Genomic DNA, 24,903 nt, shown 5'->3' with positions numbered 1-24,903 from the left:
CGACAACTCCAGCTCCTGAGCCCCGACTGTGTCACCGTGGCTGTGTTCTGCGGCCCCGGTAAAGCCCCAAGCTGCCGCAACCAGTTGCTGCCCTTTGCCACGAAGGCAATCGCCAATGCCACGTCAGTGGCACAACGGCCGACTGGCCCAGACCGCGTCCTGTGCCACGCGGGTCTCTGCGGAAGACCACAACCTCATCGCTCTCGACAGAGGTCGACGCCCACGCTGCGTCGGAACCACGTAGGCGAACGTCCTTTGTCACGCTGGGCCGGAGTCCGACAGCATGACTGGCGACGGTCAGAACGTTCGTTTGTTCGTGACATCGCGTTGGTTAGTCAAGCGGAGGAACAATATGTAGTTGAGGGCTTGTTTGTTTTTATATGTCTAGCTAGTTTTTGGAGTGTTTGTGTATGTATAGTGTTTATAGTGTGTCAGGGTAGTTTGCTGTTTGTTTTTCTTTAATATCATTTTTTTTCTGTTTGAGATAAACGTTCTTTTACGTATTTGCTTTCTGTATCCATTCGTTTCTGGAGCGCTGAAATTCGTGACAACTACCTTGATGATGTCATTGTTTTTTCGCCAACATTTGACAGCCATCTTCAGCGCCTCTCCGCCATTCTCGAGGTATTCCGCAATGCCAGTCTCCAACTCAATGCCTCAAAATGCCGCTTCGGTCGCCGTGAAATAACCGTACTTGGCCATCTTGTCAACACGACAGGTGTCCAGCCCGATCCTGCAAAAGTTCGCGCCGTGAAGAATTTTCCTGTACCTTGTTCGGCTAAAGACGTACGCAGTTTTATAGGATGGTGCTCCTATTTCTGAGGTTTTATTCGTAATTTCGCCGACATTGCGCGCCCCCTTACTGCACTCCTCAAAAAAGATGTTGCTTTTACATGGGGCTCACCCCAAGCTGCTGCCTTTTCGGCGCTTATTGCCCTCACGACTTCCCCTATTTTAGCGCATTTTGATCCGACTGCACCGACGGAACTTCGCACAGATGCCAGGGGCCATGGAATCGGTACCGTCCTCGCTCAGCGTCAGAGCGGCTATGACTGTGTTATTACGTACGCTAACCGCCTCCTGTCCGCACCGGAGAAGAATTACTCCATCACGGAACGAGAGTGTCTTGCTCCTGTCTGGGCCGTCACCAAATTTCGTCCCTACCTGTTTGGCCGCACCTTTACCGTTGCAACTGATCATCATGCCCTCTGTTGGCTTTCTTCACTCAAAGACCCTACAAGCCGCCTAGGTCGTTGGGCTCTGTGCCTCCAAGAATACTCGTTTTCAGTGGTGCACAAGTCCGGTCAGCTTCATCAAGATGCCGACTGTCTCTCACGGCATCCCGTGGATTCCCCTGACGTCACCGAGCAAGACACCGACGCCTGCGTCTTGTCTATCTCGGACCTCGTTAATATACGGGACGAACAACGCCGCGACTCGGCTTTACGGTCTATCATCGACCGTCTCAACTCCGCCACACCCAACCCTTCACTCCACTTGTTCTTCCTTCAGGACGGCACCTTATACCGCCATAATACGCATCCTGAGGGCCCTGAACGCCTCCTTGTCGTGCCTGCCCATCTGCAGTCAGATGTCTTTCGCCAGCTTCACGATGCGCCCACTGCTGGTCACCTTGGTGTCAACCGCACTTATGATCGCGTCAGGCGCCGTTTCTTCTGGCCTGGTCTCTATCGCTCCGTCCAACGATAAGTCGCTAGCTGCGACAAATGCCAGCACCGCAAGAGGCCAGCTATGTTACCTGCCGGTCCGCTTCATCCTATAAACATTCCCGCCGAACCGTTCTTTCGTGTTGGGCTCGATCTTCTTCGCCCCTTTCCAACCTCAACATCAGGAAACAAGTGGGTCGCCGTCGCAGACGCGATACGCCATTGCGCGTGCCCTCCCAACCAGCTGCGCTACGGATATCGCTGACTCTCTCCTTCATGACATCATCCTGCATCATGGTGCTCCTTGACAGCTTCTGACCGATCAAGGCCAATACTTTTTGTCTCGCGTCACTGATGACATCCTTCAATCCTGCTCTACCCACCACAAGCTCATAACTGCTTATCACCCGCAAACGAATGGACTCACAGAGCGCCTGAACCGAACTCTGACAGATATGCTTTCAATGTACGTCTCCGCCGATCACCGCGATTGGGACGCTACTTTGCCGTACGTTACTTTCGCCTACAACTCGTCCCGACATGACACCACTGGCTACTCCCCGTTTTATCTCCTGTATGGACGCGAACCTTCTCTGCCTCGCGATACTTTACTTCCTGTCAGCTCAACCACCATGTACGTTCATGACGCCATAGCGCGCGCCGACACAGCTCGCCAGATCGCTCATGAACGGCTCACAGTGTCTCAGGCTTCCCAAAAAAGCCCTAAATGATAGTAGCCACAGAGACGTTTCTTACTCCCCAGGCGCCCTCGTGCTACTGTGGTCTCCGTCCCGCCGCATCGGTCTCTCCGAAAAGCTATTGTCCCGCTACGATGGTCCTTACAAGGTGCTACGTCAAGTCACCAACATTACGCATGAGATCGAGCCAGTCACCGCGCCAGCGCCGTCTATGCCCCCGCCCTCTGCTATCGTGCACGTTGCGAGACTGAAGCCGTACGTAACTGGACCCTCTGGTCCGTCGTAGCAAGCACCGGGTCGGCGCTCTCGCCCCGGAGGGGGGGAGGGGGTAGTGCCACAAGACAGTGAAGGGGCTGCTACTGTCGGTCGGACGAAGACAATGCCGACGAAGTAGCCAGAGGCGCGCGACAGCCTTGCATCCGTTGCCGCTGCTTGCCCAAGCATTGTATATAGCAATACTCCCTAAATAAACGTTATCCCCGTAAAAATATTTTATGGGTGGCAAATCATGTCCAATGTGACAATGATAACAGCGCAAACTGTGCTTACCGTATCAAGTCACATCATATGCGATCGTCTGACATGCAGAATGGCATTACCACCCTACCCACGAAACACAAAATGCCTTAAAAACGCCTTGAAATGGCTACAAATGGCTATAGACATCTTGGTCTACGAGAAGACAAGAAATAGAATTTCTTCTAAACATAGCCTAAGCGCTTGAAATATACTAGTATATCTTCTATCTGCGGTCACAATCAGTACTAGTGTTACCAGAGTCAATTTTGCCAAACGCATTCAGAATGTCGAACTCAAGAACTTTTTTAGATGTTTTTGTCCAAAAGCATAAAATGTCATACAGAATGTTGTTTACGGTTACCGTCGGCGTTAACGAACAAAAGACGCCACAGCTAAACGAACTCATAAGAAGCAACATAACAAGCTGGCTGCATTGTTGAATAATTTCACACTAGAACATCAACAATCAAAGGTGTATTATCGTTTTCAACCCAGCACGCACAAATGACGCCTGAAAACCATTAATCCATGCTTGTGCAGCATGCAGGGGCTGACAGCAGAAAAATATCCCGGCGTCATCTACAAAATTACCTGCCAGGACTGCCAGGCGTGCTACGTAGGCGAGACGGGAAACTTTAATAGAAGGCTACACCAGCACCGCAATGATGTAGCCAAAGGTTTCCAGCGCCCTGGCAGAGCATCACGAGAAGACTGGGGACAGTATTAACTGGCATTCGGCTTCCATCATCGAAAGACAGAAGAAATTATCATCCCGATTGCTTCTTGAATCATTCTGCATACAATTTACTACTAGCACGGGGACCCCTACCTGAGTTGTACGCAAGCGCATTACGTCTTCCGACGCATATACCATCATGCATTCGTTCATTGTGAACAAGGCACTGGGCGTCGATCTGTTGTTTTGTGTTCTTCAGTTGGCGAGTGTTCAGCCATGTTCTTTCCTCGCCAGACGAGCTTTTGTCAAACCCTAGAGCTCATTTTCTTTAAAGCAATGCAAACAGGGCGTCAATGCGAGTTTCTTGCTCCCTGTGCCAGTTGCACGCGTCGGTGCATTGTTTTTGCTTTAAGACATACAAAAATCTTTTGCCAGGCAGTTGATATAGATGCATCCCGAGCCTTTCCCAGCTATCGTTGACGGAATGTGGGCAAAATTTGGTCGTACAAGCGAGCAGCGCAGGAAACCGACCTAGAGAGGCATAAGGCACAGCGTTGTGTGTGTTTCTGAGCAACCAACAAATCTGACTGGAAACGCTGCTCAAGATTTGGCCGAAGCCATTGCTAGGGATGACATATACATTTTGAATGCCGAGGCTTATTATAACTTACCAAGTCTCTTTTTGATCACAGAGAGTAGGCCCAACAAATGTGTTCCCAAAGTAAAGTGATTCAAAGGTCTAAAATTTGAATACAAGTATCTTAGGATATTCGTATGTGAACTTCAAAACCCAACATATACTAAATGACCTGATTTGATTGTCTACCTGAGCAGGAATTTTATTTCCCTTCAAATTTCCCATCTACGTGCCTAAAGATGGCTTTGGTACCATTACCCAATACCTTTTCAGGTTTGCAATCAACAAAACTAAGAAAACTTTCAAACTTTCAAATATTACTTAATACTGGTGGTACACACGATCCAATACTGATGCTAAACTTTTGAGTGAGAACACTTCCATACATACAGTACGATGGTTGACGACAAGCAAAAGGAGAGTATTTCTAAAAACGCATTAACAGAAATGCTAAAATGAATTGTAATTTATTACTATCCTTCATAATACCAACGTCTACATCAACAGCCCATGAGATAACAAATAACTCAATGTCAATACTTATGGAAGAGCAGTTGCATGGTTTTTCATTTTGTAGGCAGTCTACTAACGGTTGCGAGGTAGAAATTAAGTTGGGATCTTTGATTTTCAATGCCTGCAAATGTTGGAATACTTGAACCGGCAGGACTTGCGTTCAGAGGCAATCATCATCAAGGCATGTCACACGTGTGTTTACACCACAAAGAAAGCTGTCAGGGCTTTCCTTACTGTGGCCACAGTAAAGAAAGAAGGTTCTTAGCTATGATTTTTATTGCGAAACTGCGGTAAATGCAGCCATAGCTAAACATTTTCCAGGAGATGTGCCCAAGCACGTGAAAGAGCTGGCTATGTTTTTATTGCGACGCCACAATTTGGAGCGCCTCCTCCCAGCCGCAATAAAGCAAGGCCTTTCTTTTCAGTGAAAGCACACAAGCCTGACACATCGACAAGACTGCCCTTATTTCACAAGAGTCTTACAACAGCGCACTTTCAATCTGATGCCATTGTCTCGCACTGCAACTTGTTCAGTTTATTCGTCTCCCAGGTAGTCAAGGACTGGAGCAGCCTTTACCGTGCTAAGCTGTGCAATACCAAATAGTACATTTTGAATATCTGCGTCGCATTATCATTTCGATCAGTCCTGTCGACCTGGATGCACCTTGTACCGACAGAGATGGCCGATGCGGCGCCATTTTTTGTGTGCATTTGGCCGACGTCAGGGAGCGCTCGAAGCAACAGAGTCCACTACCGTATCAGCCGGTGCAGCCTGGCCGTGGCACGCTCGGCCTCCCTTTTGCACCGAAAATAACACGAAACGCTCGCTTGGGCGGCATCGAGGGTGTGCATGTGGCATGTCACCCACAACAAATATACCGAATATTCAAAAAATGGAATCATACATACACGTTCGAGCATTTAAACTCTCCTTTCCTCGAAGGGTTCTTTGAAGCAGGCTCACCTTGTCCAAGTACTCCCTGGCAATTGTGTCCGAGCTCTCCAAGTGAGACTCGGCCAAACATTCTCCGTACAGCTGCAGCACCTCGGCATATGCCCTCGTGACGCCGCCAGTCTCCTGTGCATTGCACATCTGGCATCATGAACAAAACAGTAAACAAACTGAAAATGTACATTTTTGCATCGTGCTTATAATGTTTCACTTATGAATCCTTCAAATCTCCAAATATTTTACCACACTTTCCAAGGTCTCTGCGAACTCATGACATAAACCTCACAAGTGAAAGAACTACACTTACGTGAGGCACTTACTCATGCTCGTAAGGTGTGGCACACTACTAGCAGTGCTGATAACGAGAAGAAAGGGAACCGAGGGGCCCGATTGTAATTATCATACCATAAGAAGCCAACAAACAATGACACCAAGGACAACATAGGGGAAATTACTTGTACTTACTAATTGAATTAAAGAAATGATAAATTAATGGAAATGAAAACGGATTAAAAAAACAACTGTTTGCAGGTGGGGAACGAACCCACGTCCTCGCATTACGCATGCGATGCTCTCACCATTGAGCTACCGCGGAGCTGTTTTCCCATCCACTTTCTGGGGTATTTATGTTTTAGAACTAGAATTAACTCTGGGAGTGTTAGCCAGCGCCACCACTCACAAAGCCAGGGGCGGATGTGGAACATCCGCCCCTAGGTTCGTTCCCTACCTGCGGACAGTTGCTTTTTCATCCGTTTTCATTTCCATTAAATTATCATTTCTTCAATTCAATTAGTAATGTAGTGAAGAAGAAGAACAGGGAGCAACCAGTAGTGGGGCGCTCTCATAGATGTAGGGCGTGAGCGCAGATCATGAGCTCTTGGCGCCGAGACCGTTGCTCTCTTGCGACTGTACTGGTTTTTCGCCTGCCGCTTGCCGTCAGTAAATCTCCTTATCAAAGTGGTGGAGGCGCTGGGTACCCTATTCAAACCTGGAACTTCGAAGCTAGACGTTGCCTACCACTGCTCCGACAATGCCTGATGACGCCACCCAGCAAGACGCGTCCCAAGCTCCATCGGTCATCGTGTCAAGCGCGCTGCGTCAGCACGATCCCGCTTTCTTTAGCGGCCCCGATGACCATGACGTAGAAGATTGGCTAACGTCAGTTTGAAAGGGTGAGCGCGCACAACAAGTGGGAAGACGCTACAAAACTACGCAGCGTCCTGTTCTACCTAACACACGTCGCAAACCTCTGGTTTCGTAACCATGAGTCAGACTTCGCCAATTGGACGGCTTTCAAGACGAGCTTCGCGGAAGTGTTCGGTCACCCCGCAGTGCGCAAGCTTCGCGCTGAACAGCGTCTACGCGGACGTGCGCAGCAGCAGGGCGAGAACTTCACGAGCTATATTGAAGACGTCATTGACTTGTGCAAGCGCGTGAATCCTTCTATGATTGAGCAAGACAGGATAAAGCACATCATGAAAGACATAGACGACGACGCCTTTCAGATGTTGCTGGCCAAGGACCCACGCACCGTGTCTGAACTCGTGACCTTGTGCCAGAGCTTCGACGAACTACGTAAGCAGCGCGTCCTAGCTCGGCGGCAGATGTCAACAGACGATTCCCTCCCTGCGTTGTGGGGGTCTTCCCCAACCTGTAGCGCGTGTAATCGCAGCTACGTAGGGTTCGGGCGAATAAGGCAACAAGCGAGTCAACTCAACAACGTTTATTGCTGTTGGCAATAAAACACTCTTGCAGAGGGAAGTCCGCTCTGTATAACAACTAATAGGCTTGCCTCGTCGCGTGTGGTAGTCACTCAAACGAGGTGACTCCCGGCTTTCAGCAGGTAAATTCCGTCCGGGCAGTTAGGTCAAGCGAGGTCAGAGAGGCCGGGGGTCTCTCGGTCGTGCTCTTTTATATCTTTTTACCTTTCCGCGAGGGGAGTGTCCTCTTCGCCCGCCGGATACATTCCCTCTTCCCGCGCGGGCGCACGCGTCGCGAGAGGCGAGCGAGAACCGGGAGAGGGCAAAGTGCATTTCTCCCCCGTGTCCGCCCGGCTCCCGCGGCGCGCACAAGATGTCCGCCCGGCTACCGCCGCGTGCGCTCCGTTCGCAAGCGACGGGCGAGCGCCCGCGGGAGAAGGTGGCAGCGTGTGCTCCCCACAGCGTTGACCATCGGCGACGACAACACGGCGCTCCTGTCACAGATTAAGGAGCTTGTGCGTGAGGAAGTTGCTCGACAGCTTTCATTTTTTTCGACCACGCAAGTGCCTACGCCTGGGCTGACTCCAACCATCCGACAGGTGATACCGGAGCAGGTCACCGAGGCTTTGCCGTCTGCCTTTCAGCCGACTGGTATCACCGCGCCGCTATCATTTGTGGTGCCGTCTGCTGATCCCCCGACTCCTGTTGCCGCGCCTCTGACGTATGCGGATGCCGTCATGAAGCCACGTCCTCAACGAGTACTGACCCCTCAACCACCAATTCGACCACCAGCGACGGCGCTTTTCGGGGCGCAGCCACAGTACGCAAATCCTTGGCGCACTGCAGACAACCGCCCGATCTGCTATGCATGACCCGCATTAGTTCGGCCTAGTGACGCTTGCGGTAAGTCAAACGAAGTGCGGAACTCGTGTAGAAGGGCAAGAAGCTGCGTCCGTGCAGCCGGATGGAGGTCATGTCGATGGAACGGTGAAAAGATTCCGAGAGCACGGCGTCGGACGCAAGGTGAGGGGTCAGGGCGTTCAGCGGATGCTGAGTCTCAGGCTCAGAGGGGTCAAGGGGTACGATAACAGCAGCGTCTACAGGCTGAACGTGGCCAAGCGTTTCATTTCGGTACAAAGTCAGAGGGCCTGAGTTGGGGTTGCAAACAAGTAGACCGGTATTGTCCTGATGAAGCTCGAGGATGGCAAAAGGCAGTGACGTATTGTGGCGGTGACGAAATAAGTCAGATGGCGTGAACAGAACGGTGGCGTCGGAAAGGGTGGCACAGGAAACGGGAACAATGACGGCACTCTGAGGTGGCAGGTCAATATCGGCGGTGACGACAAGCTTTCTATCCCCAGGACCGGCCACATGGGTGGAAGGCGTCTCAGGAAACACAGCGAGCTCTACATGAGCACGAGCGCAGTCGATAACAGCGTGGTTACGGGACAAAAAATCCCCCCCGAGGATCAGGTCATGGGAACACGAGGCCAGCACAAGGAACTCAACGCTGTAGGTCACGTCTTGTATGAGCACTCTGGCTGTACATGCTGCAACGGGTTGAATAAATTGTGCGCTCGCAGTACGGAGAGAAAATCCTGAAGGTGGCGTCGTCACTTTACGGATAGAACGGCAAAACGTATGGCTCATTACAGAAATAGCGGCGCCAGTGTCCACAAGCGCAAGAGTTCGTACACCGTCAACAAACACTTCAATAACATTGGCGGAGGACATGCGAGGACTTAGACAGATTGACGACGGCGCAGCTCGTGCCTCAGAAGCTGTGGTAGTCAGTTTTCCGCCTCACCAGTATTGTACCTGCGACGCATAGGCGAAAGAGAACGGCGGCGCGGTGAGGGGGACCGACGAGCAGCAAAAGGTTGGGCATCGGAAGTGGGCTGGTGATCACGGGCGCATGTTTCAGGCTCTCGTTCTGGCTGCGTGCGATAGAGTGGATATCCCGGCGTACTCGTGGTCGCCGCGAAGCGTCGGCGACAGAAGCGCGCAACATGACCCGGCTATTATGCGTGAGGCCCAGTGTCACACAATTGACACTGGGCCTCACGCTCCTTTGCGACAGCGCCCCTACCGTGTGTCACCTGCGGAACGTCGTGTCATTACGGAGCAGGTTGGCGACATGCTTCAGCGCGGAGTCATTACGCCTTCTTGCAGCCACTGGTCCTCTCCTGTTGTACTGGTCAAAAAGAAAGATGGCTCTATTAGATTCTGTGTGGACTACCGACGCCTCAACAAGATTACTCGCAAAGACGTCTATCCTCTTCCTCGAATAGACGACGCCCTCGATTGCCTTCAAGGTGCCGAATTTTTTTCTTCCCTCGACTTGCGATCGGGATATTGGCAGGTCCCTATGGCGGAGTGTGATCGTCCCAAGACGGCGTTTGTCACACCGGATGGCCTGTATGAATTTACTGTGATGCCTTCCGGACTTTGTAATGCCCCCGCAACATTCGAACGGATGATGGACAGCATTTTACGCGGTCTGAAATGGAAGATATGTCTGTGCTATCTGGATAACGTCGTCATGTTCTCTCCCGATTTCGCTACACATCTCTCTAGTTTACGCACAATTCTACGCTGCCTTACAAACGCACGCCTTCAACTCAACCTGAAGAAATGTCACTTTGGGGCTCGCCGGCTAACCATCCTCGGCCACGTCGTCTCCAAAGATGGCATTCTCCCTGACCCGGAAAAACTACGTGCTGTTGCCGAGTTTCCAAAGCCTTCTACCCTCAAAGATCTTCGAAGCTTTGTCAGCTTGGCCTCCTATTTTTGTCGCTTCGTTCGAAATTTTGCCTCCATCATCGCACCGCTTACGAAGCTCCTCGCCGGCCCCAGCGACCTTTCCCACTGGACACCGGCCTGCGACGACGCATTTGCGACACTGCGCCGCCTACTTACTTCGCCCCCCGTGCTACACCATTATGACCCTGCTGCGCCAACCGAAATGCATACTGACGCCAGTGGTATCGGTCTTGGTGCAGTTCTCGCGCGACGCAAGCCCGGCTTCCCTGAGTATGCTGTGGCCTATGCAAGCCATGCCCTCACCAAGGCGGAAGCGAATTATTCGGTCTCCGAAAAAGAGTGCCTCGCGATTGTATGGGTGTTAGGAAAATTCCGCCCCTATTTGTACGGCAGGCCTTTCGACGTTGTAACCGACCATCATGCACCCTGCTGGCTGGCTTCCCTCAAAGATCCCTCTGGTCGTCTCGGTCGATGGGCTCTTCGTATTCAAGAATTCGACATTCACGTCGTTTACCGATCCGGGCGCAAGCACTCTGACGCAGATGCGCTCTCTCGTTCACCCGTCAAATCCGAAGCAGGGTCTCTTTCAGCGGTCGACTTTTCCCTGGATGCTCTGACCATCACCGACATGCCTTCGGAACAGCATTTCGCAATACGCGATTCACTTTTGTACCACCGCAACTACCTAGAGGACGGACATAAATGGCTGCTGGTCATACCCAAGCACTTGCGAGCCGATGTGTGTGCATACTTCCATGCTGATCCGCAACATGCCCATGCTGGCGGGCTGAAAACGTATCAATGGCTCCGCTAATGCTACTAGTGGCTCGGGATGTACACATTTGTCCGTAAATATATACGGTCTTGTTCCACATGTCAACAACGGAAGACGTTGAACCATACACCCGGTCAGCTGCAGCCTTTACCATGTCCTGCCCGCCCTTTTGAGCGCATTGGAATCGACCTTTATGCACCGCTTCTGTGCTCTGTTGCTGGCAATCGCTGAATAATTGTCGCGGTGGACCATCTGACGGAATACGCAGAAACCGCTCCACTCCCTGCGGATGGTGCTCTTGACGCCCCTTCCTTCATATTGCGCCATTTCATACTCCGTCATGGAGCCCCACGGAGAGAGAGAGAACAATTTTATTGGTTCGATCCGGCAAATCAGGGGAGGGGATAGGGATGGAGACTCTTGCGTGCCCGCTTGCCCTACGGAGGCGGGGGCCGTACTACAAGCCCGAAGGCGAGCACTGGCCGCCTCACGCTCCAAGGGGAACGTGGCACGTGCTGGATCTTGTCTCTGTGGGTAATCTTGCCTTCGTTGTGATGCTCCGTATCTTCGTCCTAGACCTTGCGTCCACCCTTATCCATTGCCCCGCGAGCGAGACGACGTTTCGGGTTTCTGCCGGTCTAGGAGCTCGAGGACGTGCTGGACGACGGCCCGTTGAGTCTCGAGGTCTGTGCTGGTAATCTTGTTGTCGGTCTTGTCTGGCATCTCGATGTCTTGGGTGATGGGTGCGGGAGGCGAGCATTCCCAGAGTATATGGCTCTGGGTGGCCCGTGCCTTCTTACACCGTTGGCACGTGTCCGTGTGATATATTTCCGGACAGACGTGTTTCGCCCATACCGGAGTCCAAATTGCTCTTGCTTGTAACTGTCGGAAGGTGGTCGCTTCCTTGCGTGTTAGGTCCCGATGAGGTGGTGGATACTTGTTACGGCTTGCCCTGTACCACTGCAGGACTTCTCCGTACTTGGTGATGGCAAACTCTTCGCTGTTCTCGTTCTCGGCCGTGGCTTCTGTCGGGTCTGCTTCGCGCATATCGGGGAGCGATGACGGGAGCCCGCGTCTTGTTAGCGCGTGCGCCTCCCTGTCTGCTTCCTCGTTGCGGTTTGGACCAACCGACTCATCCAGCTTGCCAGCGTGTGCCGGGAACCACTTGATGGTGACGTTGGTTGCCAGTCTTCCATTCTGTGCTGTTGAAGTTAGCGCTCTTGCCGTGGTGGGGTATACGCTGTTTTTCGAAATGTTGGTGACCGCCGTTTTTGAATCTCTTATTATCGTGCGACAGTCTGTTGCGTGCATTGCCAGTGCAATGGCGTATTCTTCCGCCTGCGCTGGTGTTCTGCACCGTATGCTTCCTGCGGAGACGAGTTCCCCGGTGCTTGCTCTGAGGACCGCCGCCGTATAGGCGTTCTTCACGTTGTGGTATTTGGCCACGTCCACGTAGTAGGCGTGTGGATCGTTGCGATGGCTCTTTGTTAGTGCCACCGCTCTTGCCGTTCTTCGCTCTTGGTCATTCTGCGGGTGCATGTGTCTTGGTGCAGGTGGTATCCTGATCTTGCGCATCACGTCTTGGGGTAAGGCGGCCGCTTCGCTCGATGAGGTATGTGGTATTTCCATGCCTATCCTGTTCAGGATGGCTCTCCCCGTTCTGGTTTGAGCTAGGCGATGGTACTGCACTGTTCGTTGGGCCTCCATGATCTCTTCGAGCGTATTGTGTACTCGCAAAGCGAGCATGTGCTCCGTGCTTGTGTGATGGTATAGCCCTATGGCGCTCTTGTATGCCTTGCGGCTGGCAGCGTCAATTGTCTTCTTTGGCAGCGTCAATTGTCTTCGGCCACTTCGTCAATTGTCAGCCCCACGGGAACTGCTGAGCAACAGAGGCCGTGTGTTTTTGTCCAACGTGATACAAGAGCTGCTCCGCTCGTGTCGTATTCTTCATCGCACATCAACTGCCTACCATCCTCAAACGAATGGGCTCACGGAACGTTTCAACCGCACGCTCGGTGACATGCTGTCGATGTACATCGATTCTGATGATTCCAATTGGGACGTCGTTCTCCCCTTCGTGACTTATGCGTATAACACGCCTCCGAATTCAGCGCAATTTCTGACGTCGCCCAGCATGCAGAGGAGTGTCGTCAGCTGGCCCGCTCGTTCACGTCTGACAGCGAAGCCCTCCAGAAAGATCGCCGTGACACCGATGAGCATGTGCTGAGTTTTGCCGTTGGATCCCTCGTCTGGCTCCGAATACCTTTCAACTCTCCTGGCCTCACTCCCAAGTTTGCTGCCACGTACCACGGGCCATACCGCGTCATCGAGCGCCGGTCTCCCGTCACTTATGTCATTGAGCCGGTCAAGCCCTCCTCGGACAAGCGCCGTCTCGGTCGCGACACGGTCCACGTCAGCCGCCTCAAGCCGCATCACGACCCTCTCATCCTTGCGTCCCCTTGAGTCGCCAGGATGGCTCCCCTTCGCCGCCGAGGTTATTGTAGTGAAGAAGAAGAACAGGGAGCAAGCAGTAGTGGGGCACTCTCATAGATGTAGGGCGTGAGCGCAGATCACGAGCTCTTGGCGCCGAGACCGTTGCTCTCTTGCGACTGTACTGGTTTTTCGCCTGCCGCTTGCCGTCAATAAATCTCCTTATCAGTAAGTACAAGTAATTTCCCCTATGTTGTCCTTAGTGTCATTGTTTGTTGGCTTCTTATGATATAGCAGTGCTAATAAGTAACCGGAGAACAAGGTGAGAGCAGGAGCCAACGTTTCGACAAGTGGACTTGTCTTCTTCAAGGCAGTGCTGCAACATGTGCAAAATGTCACGCACTCGTGGAAAAGCATCCTAGCCAAAATAGGCCTAACTGTAAGCTGTGCCTGAGAACTGCAGCTAAATGAATTCGTCATAGACATGTGCATGCAGCCCTCATCGAATTCTGTCACACTCAATCGTGGTGATCTAGCTGGAAAAGCCTGTAGACGCACGTGCACAATTTCGATGAAACTACGCGGGTCTTCTCCACGTTGTTTAATTTCTTGGCATGCTTATTGTGTAAAAAAACATGCATGCTATGTTGTGCATGAGTTGCCAAATGACCATCTGCAGTTTTAAACACTGCTACTTGCAAACTCGCAAATCAATATACATGCACAAAACGTGCAATAAGCTAAATTCTATGATAATTGTGACTTCTCCACATGTGCGCCTTTATTGAGTGCCCTCAGTACATGCAATGTCACTTTGAGCTTAACGTTAGTGTTCAATAACATAAGAGGTGTTCTTATTTTACGTGATCATGACTACTACTGGCAACTTGTGACTGGCGACGTGAAAAGTGTGTGGAAAGAATGGAAGGATCTAAAAGCTGTATACACACTAAATTAGGATGGACTTTGCAAGGGCCACTTCCTTTCCCAGGCAACATCGTTCACTATTCCAGCACCATTGTGCTCCAAACCTGCATAGAAGAGCACACTGTCTCAGAGGTTCTATCACGATTTTGGGACCTGGAAAGTCTAGGTGTCAGAGCTGATGAAGAAAGCCAGCTCAATAGTGAACTAAAGCTACAAGAATTCGAAAAAAATATAACTAATAGCGACGGTCCTTATAAAGTTCGACTTCGTTGGAAGAAAACGGTGGACATGGCAGACAATTTCTCTGTGGCCACTAAACGTCTTGGCAATTTGATGTGCAAACTCAACAATAACCACATCCTATTGGAAAGGTACGACAAAACCACTCGTGGATATCTGGAAGAAGTATCAGCAGAAAGAGTTCCCTATTCAAGTTCCACGAGCAAATTTCGAATGCCGCATCGAGCGGCGATCAAGGAAGACCGGACTATAACAAAGATTCGCATAGTTTTCGATGCATCCTGGCATGAACGTGGAGCGAAGTCATTAAACAAAAATGTGGAATCCAGGCCGAGCGTAAACCCAGACGTAGCCGCCCTACTTATGCGTTTTCGGCGATACAAGGTCACTATAACAGTAGATGTCGAAAAGGCCTTCCTTCAAATCAACCTCCATGACGAGGACAGAGATTCACAACGATTCCTCTGGTTTACAAAGCCTCCTCGGACAAACCAACCTCTACCAGAAGAAAAAATCTGTAGGATGACCAGAGTGCCATTTGGAGCCACTTCAAGCACTTTTCTTTTGATGGCCACGTTACAACATAAAGCTATGTAACGACAGCTCTACTTTTTCAGAAATCCATGCACATGGACGACCTTCTGGGAGCTGACACAACAGATGATGCCATTAGGACGCATGACGAACTCCAAGAGACTGAATTCTACCTGATGCGTATCAAGCAAAAGACACATTTAAGCGACAAACTGACGTGCTTTTCGGAAAACAAGCGTATTCCCTTGCTGAGCCAGATTAAGCATTTACGACTTTTCTTCGACCAGGACAGATTAATTCGTGTACAAGGTCCTGCTCATAGCAAAAACGAGAACTATGGATATCAGAATCTAATTCTTTTGCCGAAAGACACTCACTTTACAGAACTGACTATCCGCAAGCCCACATGAAGGTACTACATGGGGGCGTCTGAGAGACCCTGATTCAGATTCGTGAATGATTTTGGATTCCACAGGCCACACAACTAGTAAAGAAAACCATACCTCGATGCCTGGTATGTCAGCGGCTGCAAGCAAAGCCAGTACAGCAAGAAACACATTTACCAGAAGACAGGTTTACCAAACCAGAACCTTTCTTGGTCACAGGAGTTGACTTTGCTGGACCTATATACATAAAAAATAGTGGTCATCAATGTGCTTATATTGCACTATTTACTTGCGCTGTCACTCGGGCCATACATTTAAAGTTGGTCGAAGACATGACTGCTGAAAAGTTCCTCTTTGCATTCAGGATATTTATTTCATGAAGATGAATATGCAAAATCATGTACAGCGACATTGCCCGCACTTTTGTGAAGACGTCCAAAATATTGGGGAAGTTTTGGAAAACTATTACAAACCCCGACATTATCTCGTTTTTCGCAGCATCATAAATTCAGTAGAAGTTTCTGAACAAACTTTTGCAAAAACGCGAAGACCTGAAAATATTTTGGGATCGCTGGCGGAATAAATATCTAGGTGAATTGAGGAACTTTTCCGTTAACAAAGCGAAACGCACCGACTTGCTGAAGGAAGGCAATTTAGTTCTCATCGGCAACAAAAAAGCGTTCTCGGCAAGTTTGTGTTACGGCAAGAATACGGGAACTACATAACGGACGTGATAGAAAGGTCCACTCCTGTTCACTGCGTTTGCTGGGCGGATCCGAAGTCAGACGCCTTGTTCAACTGCTCTACCCATTGGAAATTGAATAACGCCATCTGCTGGGCGCGGGAAGATGTTGCCTCACGAGCTCCGCTCGCTCGAGGGCATGAAACCATTCTTTTTATATTCGCTGTTCCATTAAAAGAAGAGTACGCACTTCAGATGTGCCGTCTCTGTTTAATCAAGACAGCGTGGTAGCCGCAGACCTTGAGGTCCACTCACAGCCTCTATCACATGGAATCCCCATCATAAGAAAGATGTCAAGGGTTTAGAGTCAGTACAGAAAAAAGCTATCAGGTTTTTTCTGTCGTCTTTGATAATTTGAAGTTTTGCACAATTAAGTAAATTCACCCTGTTGTTGTTCTCAGGATTACATTTCAGGATCACACTTCAGAAACGTCGCCACTTTGATAATTTGAAGTTTTGCACAATTAAGTAAATTCACCCTGTTGTTGTTCTCAGGATTACATTTCATTTTCAGCAGCCTGAAATACTCGACAATATCATGCTATTATTCCGTATAGTTGTCGTTCCGTATAGTTCGTATAGTTCGTTCCGTATAGTTCGTTCCGTATAGTTGACACCTCAACACAATGGTCCACCAGGTTGTGTCCCTCTATGTGCGACAGTCGGCTTTGTAAAGCCTTAGCCCTAATGCGTCGCTACCCTGACAACAACCGGCATCCAAAATAAAAAAACAGCACCCAAAATGGGCACAAGAACAGACAGCCAAGAACAGGAGAACTTAGCTCTGTGAGGTGGTCCTATCCCGCTCGGTGCACACAGCATCCGAGTTGACGGTGCCCACCGTCCCAGACGGTGTCGGAGCGCACGGTGCCAGGTCGCAATACCAGTCAGCCCGTAGCGGCACCCGCGGCCCGCGGCCACCCGGCTCTCTGAGCCGCGACTTCCGAATTCAAAGAGATAGAGGAAGCTATTTACATAAGAAATTCGAACCACCCACGAGGCTTCTGTACTCACTCGCTTCAGGCTTGCCAATGCTCCGCGGGTGCTAGGCCTCGCTTTCCCAGGATGCAGAGCACGTGGCTCTCGTACCGGCGAGTGTACTTCAAAACACTCACGAAAACGCTTAGCATGTTGAAAAGTTCAAACACGCTACAGCAACCGTCGCCTCGCTCAAGAAAGCACGCCGCCAACCCTAGCGATCAAAATGCACTCTAGGAATACGCTTTGGTTCAAACAAAGGTTGTCTCGAACCGAGCAAAACTGTCAAAATTATCGTCCGATGTCCCAAGAGCCCCACGTTGGGCGCCAGATGTGGGGTCTCACATGCGCTCTTGGGACAAAGGAATGGCAACACAATAGTGCAAGCAATCAAAAGGGCATTTATTGCACCTTTCATACACTAATGTATGCTAGCCAAATTACTACCCATAGAAAATTCATATGGGCGTGCAACAAATCAAGGAAGTCCGACTCACCGCGACCGGATAGCTAGCGAATATGTTCGCCCCATGCTATGACACCATCGCCTAGTCGTTCACGTGTACGGTCACGCGAACGGTGGTGAGCTCGAACGATCCGTGTTCGTCTATACCGGTGCCCTGCTCGTAGCCTTGCGAAACGGTCTCGCGAAGCATGGATCGGCGCATGTGTAGAACATCTGCATCGCTCACCGACCCCAATCCGAAGAGGAACAGCTTTCTCCCTTTTGTACCCGCGTAACCCCCCCCCGCTGTCAGGCGGCGTTAGCAGCACAACACTAGCGCCATCTCTCGTAATACGCTGCAACTCCGGCGCTGTAAAGCTACGCGGCGAAGCCAGATTAGAGGAGACATTCACACATCCCCACACTCTTCAGAGAAAACACAGCACGTTTGGTGACTTCGAATGGTAAGCTTTCTATTGCGCTACTATATATATGCTGACTGAAATACGGAGGCAGTCCCTTTATGATACAACAGAGGCAAACGTACTACATTAGGATTTCATAAACAATTCCAGCAAATATGCACATTTCTTACTGCATAATATAGTAGAACCCCGCTGATACGTTTTTCACGGCACCGCTAAAAAAAACAAGAAACAAAGAAAACGTATGAGCCGCGAAACAGGAAACATTGAGAAACAAAAGTAGTGGTGAACTGCACACTATTTCATTTTTATTCTTACGTTTGAAAACGCAAGAATTAAAATACCTTGTTTCATACGGTGGTGTGCCCCCATACGGAACAAGGTCATGCAACTGCCATTTTTTCTACAGGCCGCCCTTCTATGGGCCATCGCCCACTTGCCCCACTGCTTCGAGTGTAGCGAGGTAACCTGGTTGCTTCTTTGCAACCTGCCATCTCAACCGGAATACCTGCCCGTCCAAACCGAAGCGGATCATCGACTTACCGATATGCCCCCGTTCCTGGGTACGAATGCATTTCCCACCAGGCAACCTGGCTGCACTACCAGCACGGCCGCCCCACCCCAGCTACTACTTATCCCGGCACTGTTTCTCGGCCAGTTGGGGCACGCCACCGTACGGAACAAGGTCATGTAACTGAACTGCCATTTTTCCTGCAGGTTAGTCACCTTGCAAATGCAAGTTGCCTCCGCTCTAATGACCCTTTTCTAATTGCGGTGCCGTGCCCCCTTGAGCTGATAGATATCTGTCGCAATCAATTGAACAAATTGTTTTGCTCCTGCTACCTTACTTTTCACATTGTATCTCTTCTGCTTGTACTGGCAGGCGATGTAGAATTAAACCCCGGCCGTGACACAGGCTCTGTTTCATCGCTCGAATCTATTTCGAACACATTATCTTGTTTAGAATCTTCCCAAAGCACCATGCTAAATGAACTCATACTAATCCATACTTCCCAAACTAACATTGAAGCTTCGATCACTGCACTTTCTGCTCGGCATTTTCACTGCACTGCACTTTCATTTTCACTGCACTGCATTGGTGCGGTGCAGCATGCCGGTTGTTGTCAAAGTAGCGACGCATTAGGCCTAAGGCTTAACAAAGCCGCCTGTCACATGTTGAGGGACACAACCTGGTGGACCGTGGTGTTGAGGTGTCGTACTTTCCTTTCCTCATTCTAGTTAGCCTCGCACGAATTGAAATTACTCGTTTTACTCAAGAAAGCGAGTTTTGTTCACGTGAACTTAGCATCTGAATAGCCGCCCGAAATTTTGCTAGCTGAATTGAACACCGTACCACATGGGCGAAGCGCATGCAGAATTACTCTCCCTTGGACTACTTTAGTGTCTGTCGAGTGCATTGAGTGTACGCAGCCTGAGCGGAGTCACCCCTAGTTTGCTGTCACCTGCACATCGTCTGCACTGCTGTCCCGGACTATAATCGAGCTACCCCAGGCGATGGAGATGCCTTTGGCCAGATCGGCGCAGTGACTTCGGCGGCCGCCTATGTCCGGTTTGCAGCCCTCCGTGGCTGGGAAAAGAGCTGACAGTCACCAACGGTTACTGTGGCTCTCGCCAGCAGGGCGCGTCAGCGTGAGCGACGCTTACTCGTACCGACTTCTGCACCCCCGTTTCCCGATGCTGGCCTAGAGTCGTGCCGTCCAGTCTGCAGAGCTGCACCTGTAACCAACGGACGCCAGCGGTATACCCCAGAGACAATGTCGGCGCACATGTTGTGGATAACCCGTGGGCATTTCCTCGGCACGGCCACTGCCGCATGTACTAATTTTGTTCGCAACGCACAAGTTGATAGACCGTATGACATGTTTCGCCAGAGTATATGTAGTGATTCAAGGTTGGGGGGATGTGGGGATGCGCGACTCTCATGCATCCCCTGATGTTGTTTTCCCTGCATGGCTCCCGTCTCCTGTAATCTCGCTTCGCCGCGTGGCTTTACGGTCAGCATGGTTACGGTGCATTGCGAAAGATGGCGCGAGTGTCGCGCTACTAACACCACGTAACGGCGGGGTTACTTGGGCGCAAAAGGTGGAAGACACTTCCTCTTCGGGTTGGGGTCGGCGAGCGATGTGGACGTCCCGTGCGTGTGCCGATCCACGTTTCGCGAGACCGTCTCGCGTGGCTAGGAGCAGGGCTTCAGGATGGACGAACACGTATCGCTCGAACTTGCCACCGCTCGTGTCCCGTGAACGACTAGGCGATGGTGTCATAGCATGGGACGAACATATTCACTCGCTATCCGGTCGCGGTGAGTCGGACTTGCTTGATTTGTCGCAGGCCTATGTGAATGTTGTGGGGATTGAGGGTTGCGCCGGCGTCATTGCGCGGGCTAACACCTGTTCTGCCGTCCCCCGGTTTTTCCCCGTCCTCCGCGTAACCGGTTCCCACGGTGGCGCTGCGCACACGGCGGTTGCGCTGAGGGCGGGGCGCTGACGTCACGAGGCAGCCGGTTTTCGGCTCCTAGCAGCGGAGCGTGCCTCGGACTTCTCTCCGGTACCAGCGCACGGTACGTTCATGCTTTCCTCTCATCCGCCGGGAGCGCGTACTTTGTGCTGATCCTTTTTCCCGACGCTAAGCCGACGAGCGGTGCCATTAGTGCTCGCGCGAGGTCGTACCCCGCCGAGCCGCACTTGCCGAAAACCTAAGCCGAAGGATATTGCCCGTGCTCTCGCGAGTTGACCCATTGTTTATCACCAGAGCAAGTAGCATAGCCGCCTGGACTTTTTCTAGAGGTGTGTCCCAGCTTGAGCCTGTGCTCTCGCCGCGACGTGCTATAGGCACCTGTTATTGTATTTTCGCCCTGGTGCGGGACCCCTTTGGCTCCCCTCTGTGCGGGCGTTTGTGCAGTGCTGGTGCCGACGGTTTCAGTAAACGGTTTCCGTCAACTCAGGGCATTACTGTGTTTTTGCGTGCGTCGCTCGGTAGCCCCTTGCAGCCTCTGAGCTCGGGCGCGAGCGGTGCTGGAGGCGATAACCCGGTGGCTCGCTAAGCTCGAACCCGCGGTGGTTGGTCTGTGAGACACCAAGAACCCACAATGTTCTATGTGCAGTAATTCGGCTAGCATGCATTAGTGTATGAAAGGTGCAATAAATGCCCTTTTGATTGTTTGCAATACTGTGTTGTCGTTCCTCTGTCCCAAGAGCACGTGTGAGACCCCACACTCTTTAACCCTTTCATGGTCAATGGCGTACATGTACGTCCTCCGCGAACACCTTCAAAATGGTCAATGACATACATGTACGTTAGCGCTTGTACATTTAAAAAGCGCGCCTCTTTCAATCATTTCTTTTGTTTGGAATGTGCTGCCACTCAACGGAAACGCGTGGAATTTTTTACTTGCGCCAATGCCTCTCTGTTTTTTTTTGTTTTTTGAATGGCAACGGCGCATCGGCTATCACTCGTGCAACCAGGCGCGCGCGCACGGTGGCGACAAGTGTGCGCGCCTCTTTCGATCATTTCTTTCGTTTGGCAAGTGCTGCCATTTGACGGAAACATGTGAAATTTTGTACTTGCGCCAATGCCTCTCCGTTTTTTTTTATGGCAACGGCGTGTCAGCTATCGCTGGCGCATCCGGGCGCGCGCGTGCGCGGCACCGGCGGCAAGTTACGGTTTTCTCCTGCGGCAGATCCCGCTTGTTGCACACGCTAAACTGATGGCTATCTGGTTTCAAATCTCTCACAGGGTGACCGTTTGTTACTCGATTATTTATCGCCCACCGGGGTGCGATTACCAGGCAGGCACGTATATACACAAATGATGCTGCCGTTTTTGCGTTTCCTTTTTTGGAGAACACAAAAGCTCTATCGCACCTTGTTGGCGATAAGACGAAGGCTTCTCACTTGTTTCGGTTTCCGGACATGCACAGCAACCGTTTTTCAGTGCACTTATCTTCTTATTCATGAATAAAGATTTATATTTTTCACCACCAACGATTCTTTTCACCACTTTACTGTCACTCTAAAAAAATTACAAGCATATTTTTCGAAATAGGTTCTTTCGAAGATTTTAAATCAGCAATAAAGAAAATTGACCCTGTGGGGTTGCATTTGGCAAAAAAATTCGACCCGCAAAGGGTTAAATGTGTCGCTAGAGTTGTCATACGTGTCAGTGTCTGTTTCGCAGCCTCGCATCTCAAACAGCGAGCTTCATGGGCTGGAGGGATTTTGATGAAGTGTTTCCATATTGAATTTCCAGTTGTGGCTCGCGCAGTGCTAGTCCTGATGCGGCAGATGGTGTACAGAAAGGGCCCAACAATGTTTTCAGTTCAAAAAAAAAACTTTTGCTGTCGCTGCACTAGACTTCAAAGCTTCGCAGTGGCTGGTCGGCTTGGCTGGCTTGATGGCTGATTGGAATTGTTGCCACCTCATTGGCATTGGCAGGCTTGTGATGTGCGTAATGTGTTAAAAAAAATCAAAATCCTTTCATGCGGCACAGCCGCTGCTTACGGAGGTAAAAACCACTGAAATAAATAAACCCTTGCGGGCGTTTTTGATCTTAGCAAATAGTTTAAAATTTTCGTACATTAATATTCAAATCGAAGGCAATACTGAACTACTATTCGATCGAATATTCAAAATGATCAAACATTCACACAAACCTAGTATACAGTACACTTCTGTCAATTCGACTCCGGCTAATTTGATTTTTTGGTTTATTCAATCCCGACCGAACATCCTGGTTGGCACCAGTGAATTATTTATATGGGCCCAAACTTTTGTTATTTCTATCCTGAAATTGGCCTTCACCGGATAATTCGAAGTCGACCAATCAGCATGCATGACCCTTATGGTGAGCCCAGTACCGACCCCTTTAGTGGAAGTGTCTATATCGGCGGAGTTTAAGGGACAGTGAATGCAGTGAACACACATCATATCTCATCAAAAAAAAAACATTTATGGCCTTCCCTAGGAAGATTTTCAAGCAATAATGATAGCTCACTATGTCTGATTACATTTTTACTCGATTCTAATGTGCCTTTTCTTTTTTTCCTCGAAAATTGGGCTGGAAATCACCTGCGCGGTGCACTTGGATACAAATACAAAATTGCCTTTACGGTGTTCGTACGCGTTACTGCATAACGCAGCTGCTTTGTGGTGAAGAAGACTTTAGGAAACGGTCACTATTGTGACATGCATATTAAAGCCTGGCCTATATTTCTTGTGAAAAATCAGGTGCATGTTAGACTTGCACTTTGTTTCGGAGCTTTAATGTCATTTCTACATTAGTTTCCTATTTTGATCACATTTCATTTGGGGGCATGTTGCTAATATTGCTAAATGAATCAGCTGTGTGTTTAGGTGTTTTGTTTAGTTCAACCTTCTGGTTAAAAAGATTGCGGTCCCGTCAAGTGTCGAATGAACAGAAGTCCACTGCATTCCATTAGGGAAAGAGCCTGCATATCACCTCGTGCTGCTGGCTCAGCTGTCTCAGCAGGGTCCACAGGGTGTGCTGGGCTTCGGTGCAGTCTCCATGTGCTAGCTGGATTCGAGCCTCCTCCAGCAGCCACCGGCTTGCCTGGTCCGGGGCACAACACTCGAGCTGCTGCAGCGCTACCCGTGCCAGCTGCAAAGGCACAATTGCAGGCTGGATCAACAAGCTTTTTCTGGCTTGCTTCGTACATCTGATAAACGCAGGCTTCACAAGAGGCAAATGCTGTACGATTTGTCAAGTGTGTTTTCTGATGCGTTGTTTCAACAGCAAAGAAAGCTTTTCGGCTAGAGTTGCTTACACATGCAGGATAAATCAAACCCTAATTCACTGTTTTCCAGTCGTCTTTCTATGCCCTTAACATAAAACGTGAACAACAATGGAGACAGAGCACATAGTTGCTTCAGTCCGTGGTGAACTTCCACCACTTCATTAATTTTCGGCCTTCCCATATAGTTTGTACTCGGTTGTCTCGATATATATTGTTACGCGAAGGACGAGTCAGTAAGACTAATAACTATTTACAGGTTGTATTTACAACAGCGGTCGCAGCACTGACCGGTTAGATTCACAGCGCGAGCCCAGCTCATTCTTCCTCTTCTTTTCTCAAGTGAAGGCGCCCGCACGCCTCGTTCAAATAACCAAATACCACACGCGTGTAGCATAATCCCCCGGTGGCAGAAGCAATGTCCCGGAGCGTCTAAATGTCATCACTGGGAGGGTGATACTGCTTCAGTCATGTAACGTGCACGATATCAATAGGCTGGGAAGCAGATGGGGCGTCAGGGGCGATCTCGTAGGTGACAGGAGTCACGGCACGAAGCACTCGGTAGGGGCCTGTGTAACGAGACAACAGTTTTTCTGACAGGTCGACCTGACACGACGGAGACCATAGAAGCACCAAAGAACCAGGCGGGAAGTGGACGTCTCGGTGTCGCCGGTCGTACAAACGCCTTTGACTCTCTTGGGAGTGCAGAACGCGGTCACGGGCAATTTCCCTGGCGTGGGCAGCGCAGGCGACGGCATCAAGTGCATATTCACTGGTGGGTGCTGCGTGAACAGGGAGGGTTGTGTCGAGAGGCAGTGCTGGTTCTTGGCCGAACGGAAGGAAAAATAGGGAATAACCGGCTGTGTCGTGGCGCGAGGAATTATACGCAAAGGTGACAAATGGTAGAGCGAGGTCGCAGTCAGTGTGGTCTGAAGAGACATGCTTCGCGAGCATGTCTGTGAGAGTGCGATTAAGACGCTCCGTGAGGCCATCTGTTTGCGGATGGTATGACGTGGATAGTTTGTGCCTCGTGGCACAGGACTGCAGGATGTCCGCGATAACTTTTGACAGGAATGTCTGGCCACGGTCTGTGAGAAGTTGTCAGGGAGCCCCATGTAATAAAATC

At 50.4% G+C, this 24,903-nt stretch overlaps 1 protein-coding gene across 1 annotated transcript in view; it reads right to left on the bottom strand.

Annotated features, from left to right (window-relative positions):
• The window catches only part of LOC119461848 (serine-protein kinase ATM), a 754,892-nt gene that overhangs the window by 163,783 nt on the left and 566,206 nt on the right, over window positions 1-24,903 (bottom strand). The window contains exons 49-50 of the mRNA XM_037723219.2: window positions 23,486-23,644; window positions 5,675-5,803 (exon numbers count right to left, since the gene is read on the bottom strand). Coding sequence (XP_037579147.2) covers window positions 5,675-5,803; window positions 23,486-23,644 — 288 coding nt within the window. The remainder of the gene's footprint in view (window positions 1-5,674; window positions 5,804-23,485; window positions 23,645-24,903) is intronic.

Source organism: Dermacentor silvarum, chromosome 8 (assembly GCF_013339745.2).
Source record: "Dermacentor silvarum isolate Dsil-2018 chromosome 8, BIME_Dsil_1.4, whole genome shotgun sequence".
Taxonomy (NCBI): Eukaryota; Metazoa; Arthropoda; class Arachnida; order Ixodida; family Ixodidae; genus Dermacentor; species Dermacentor silvarum.
This window is presented reverse-complemented; position numbering and strand designations above follow the sequence as displayed.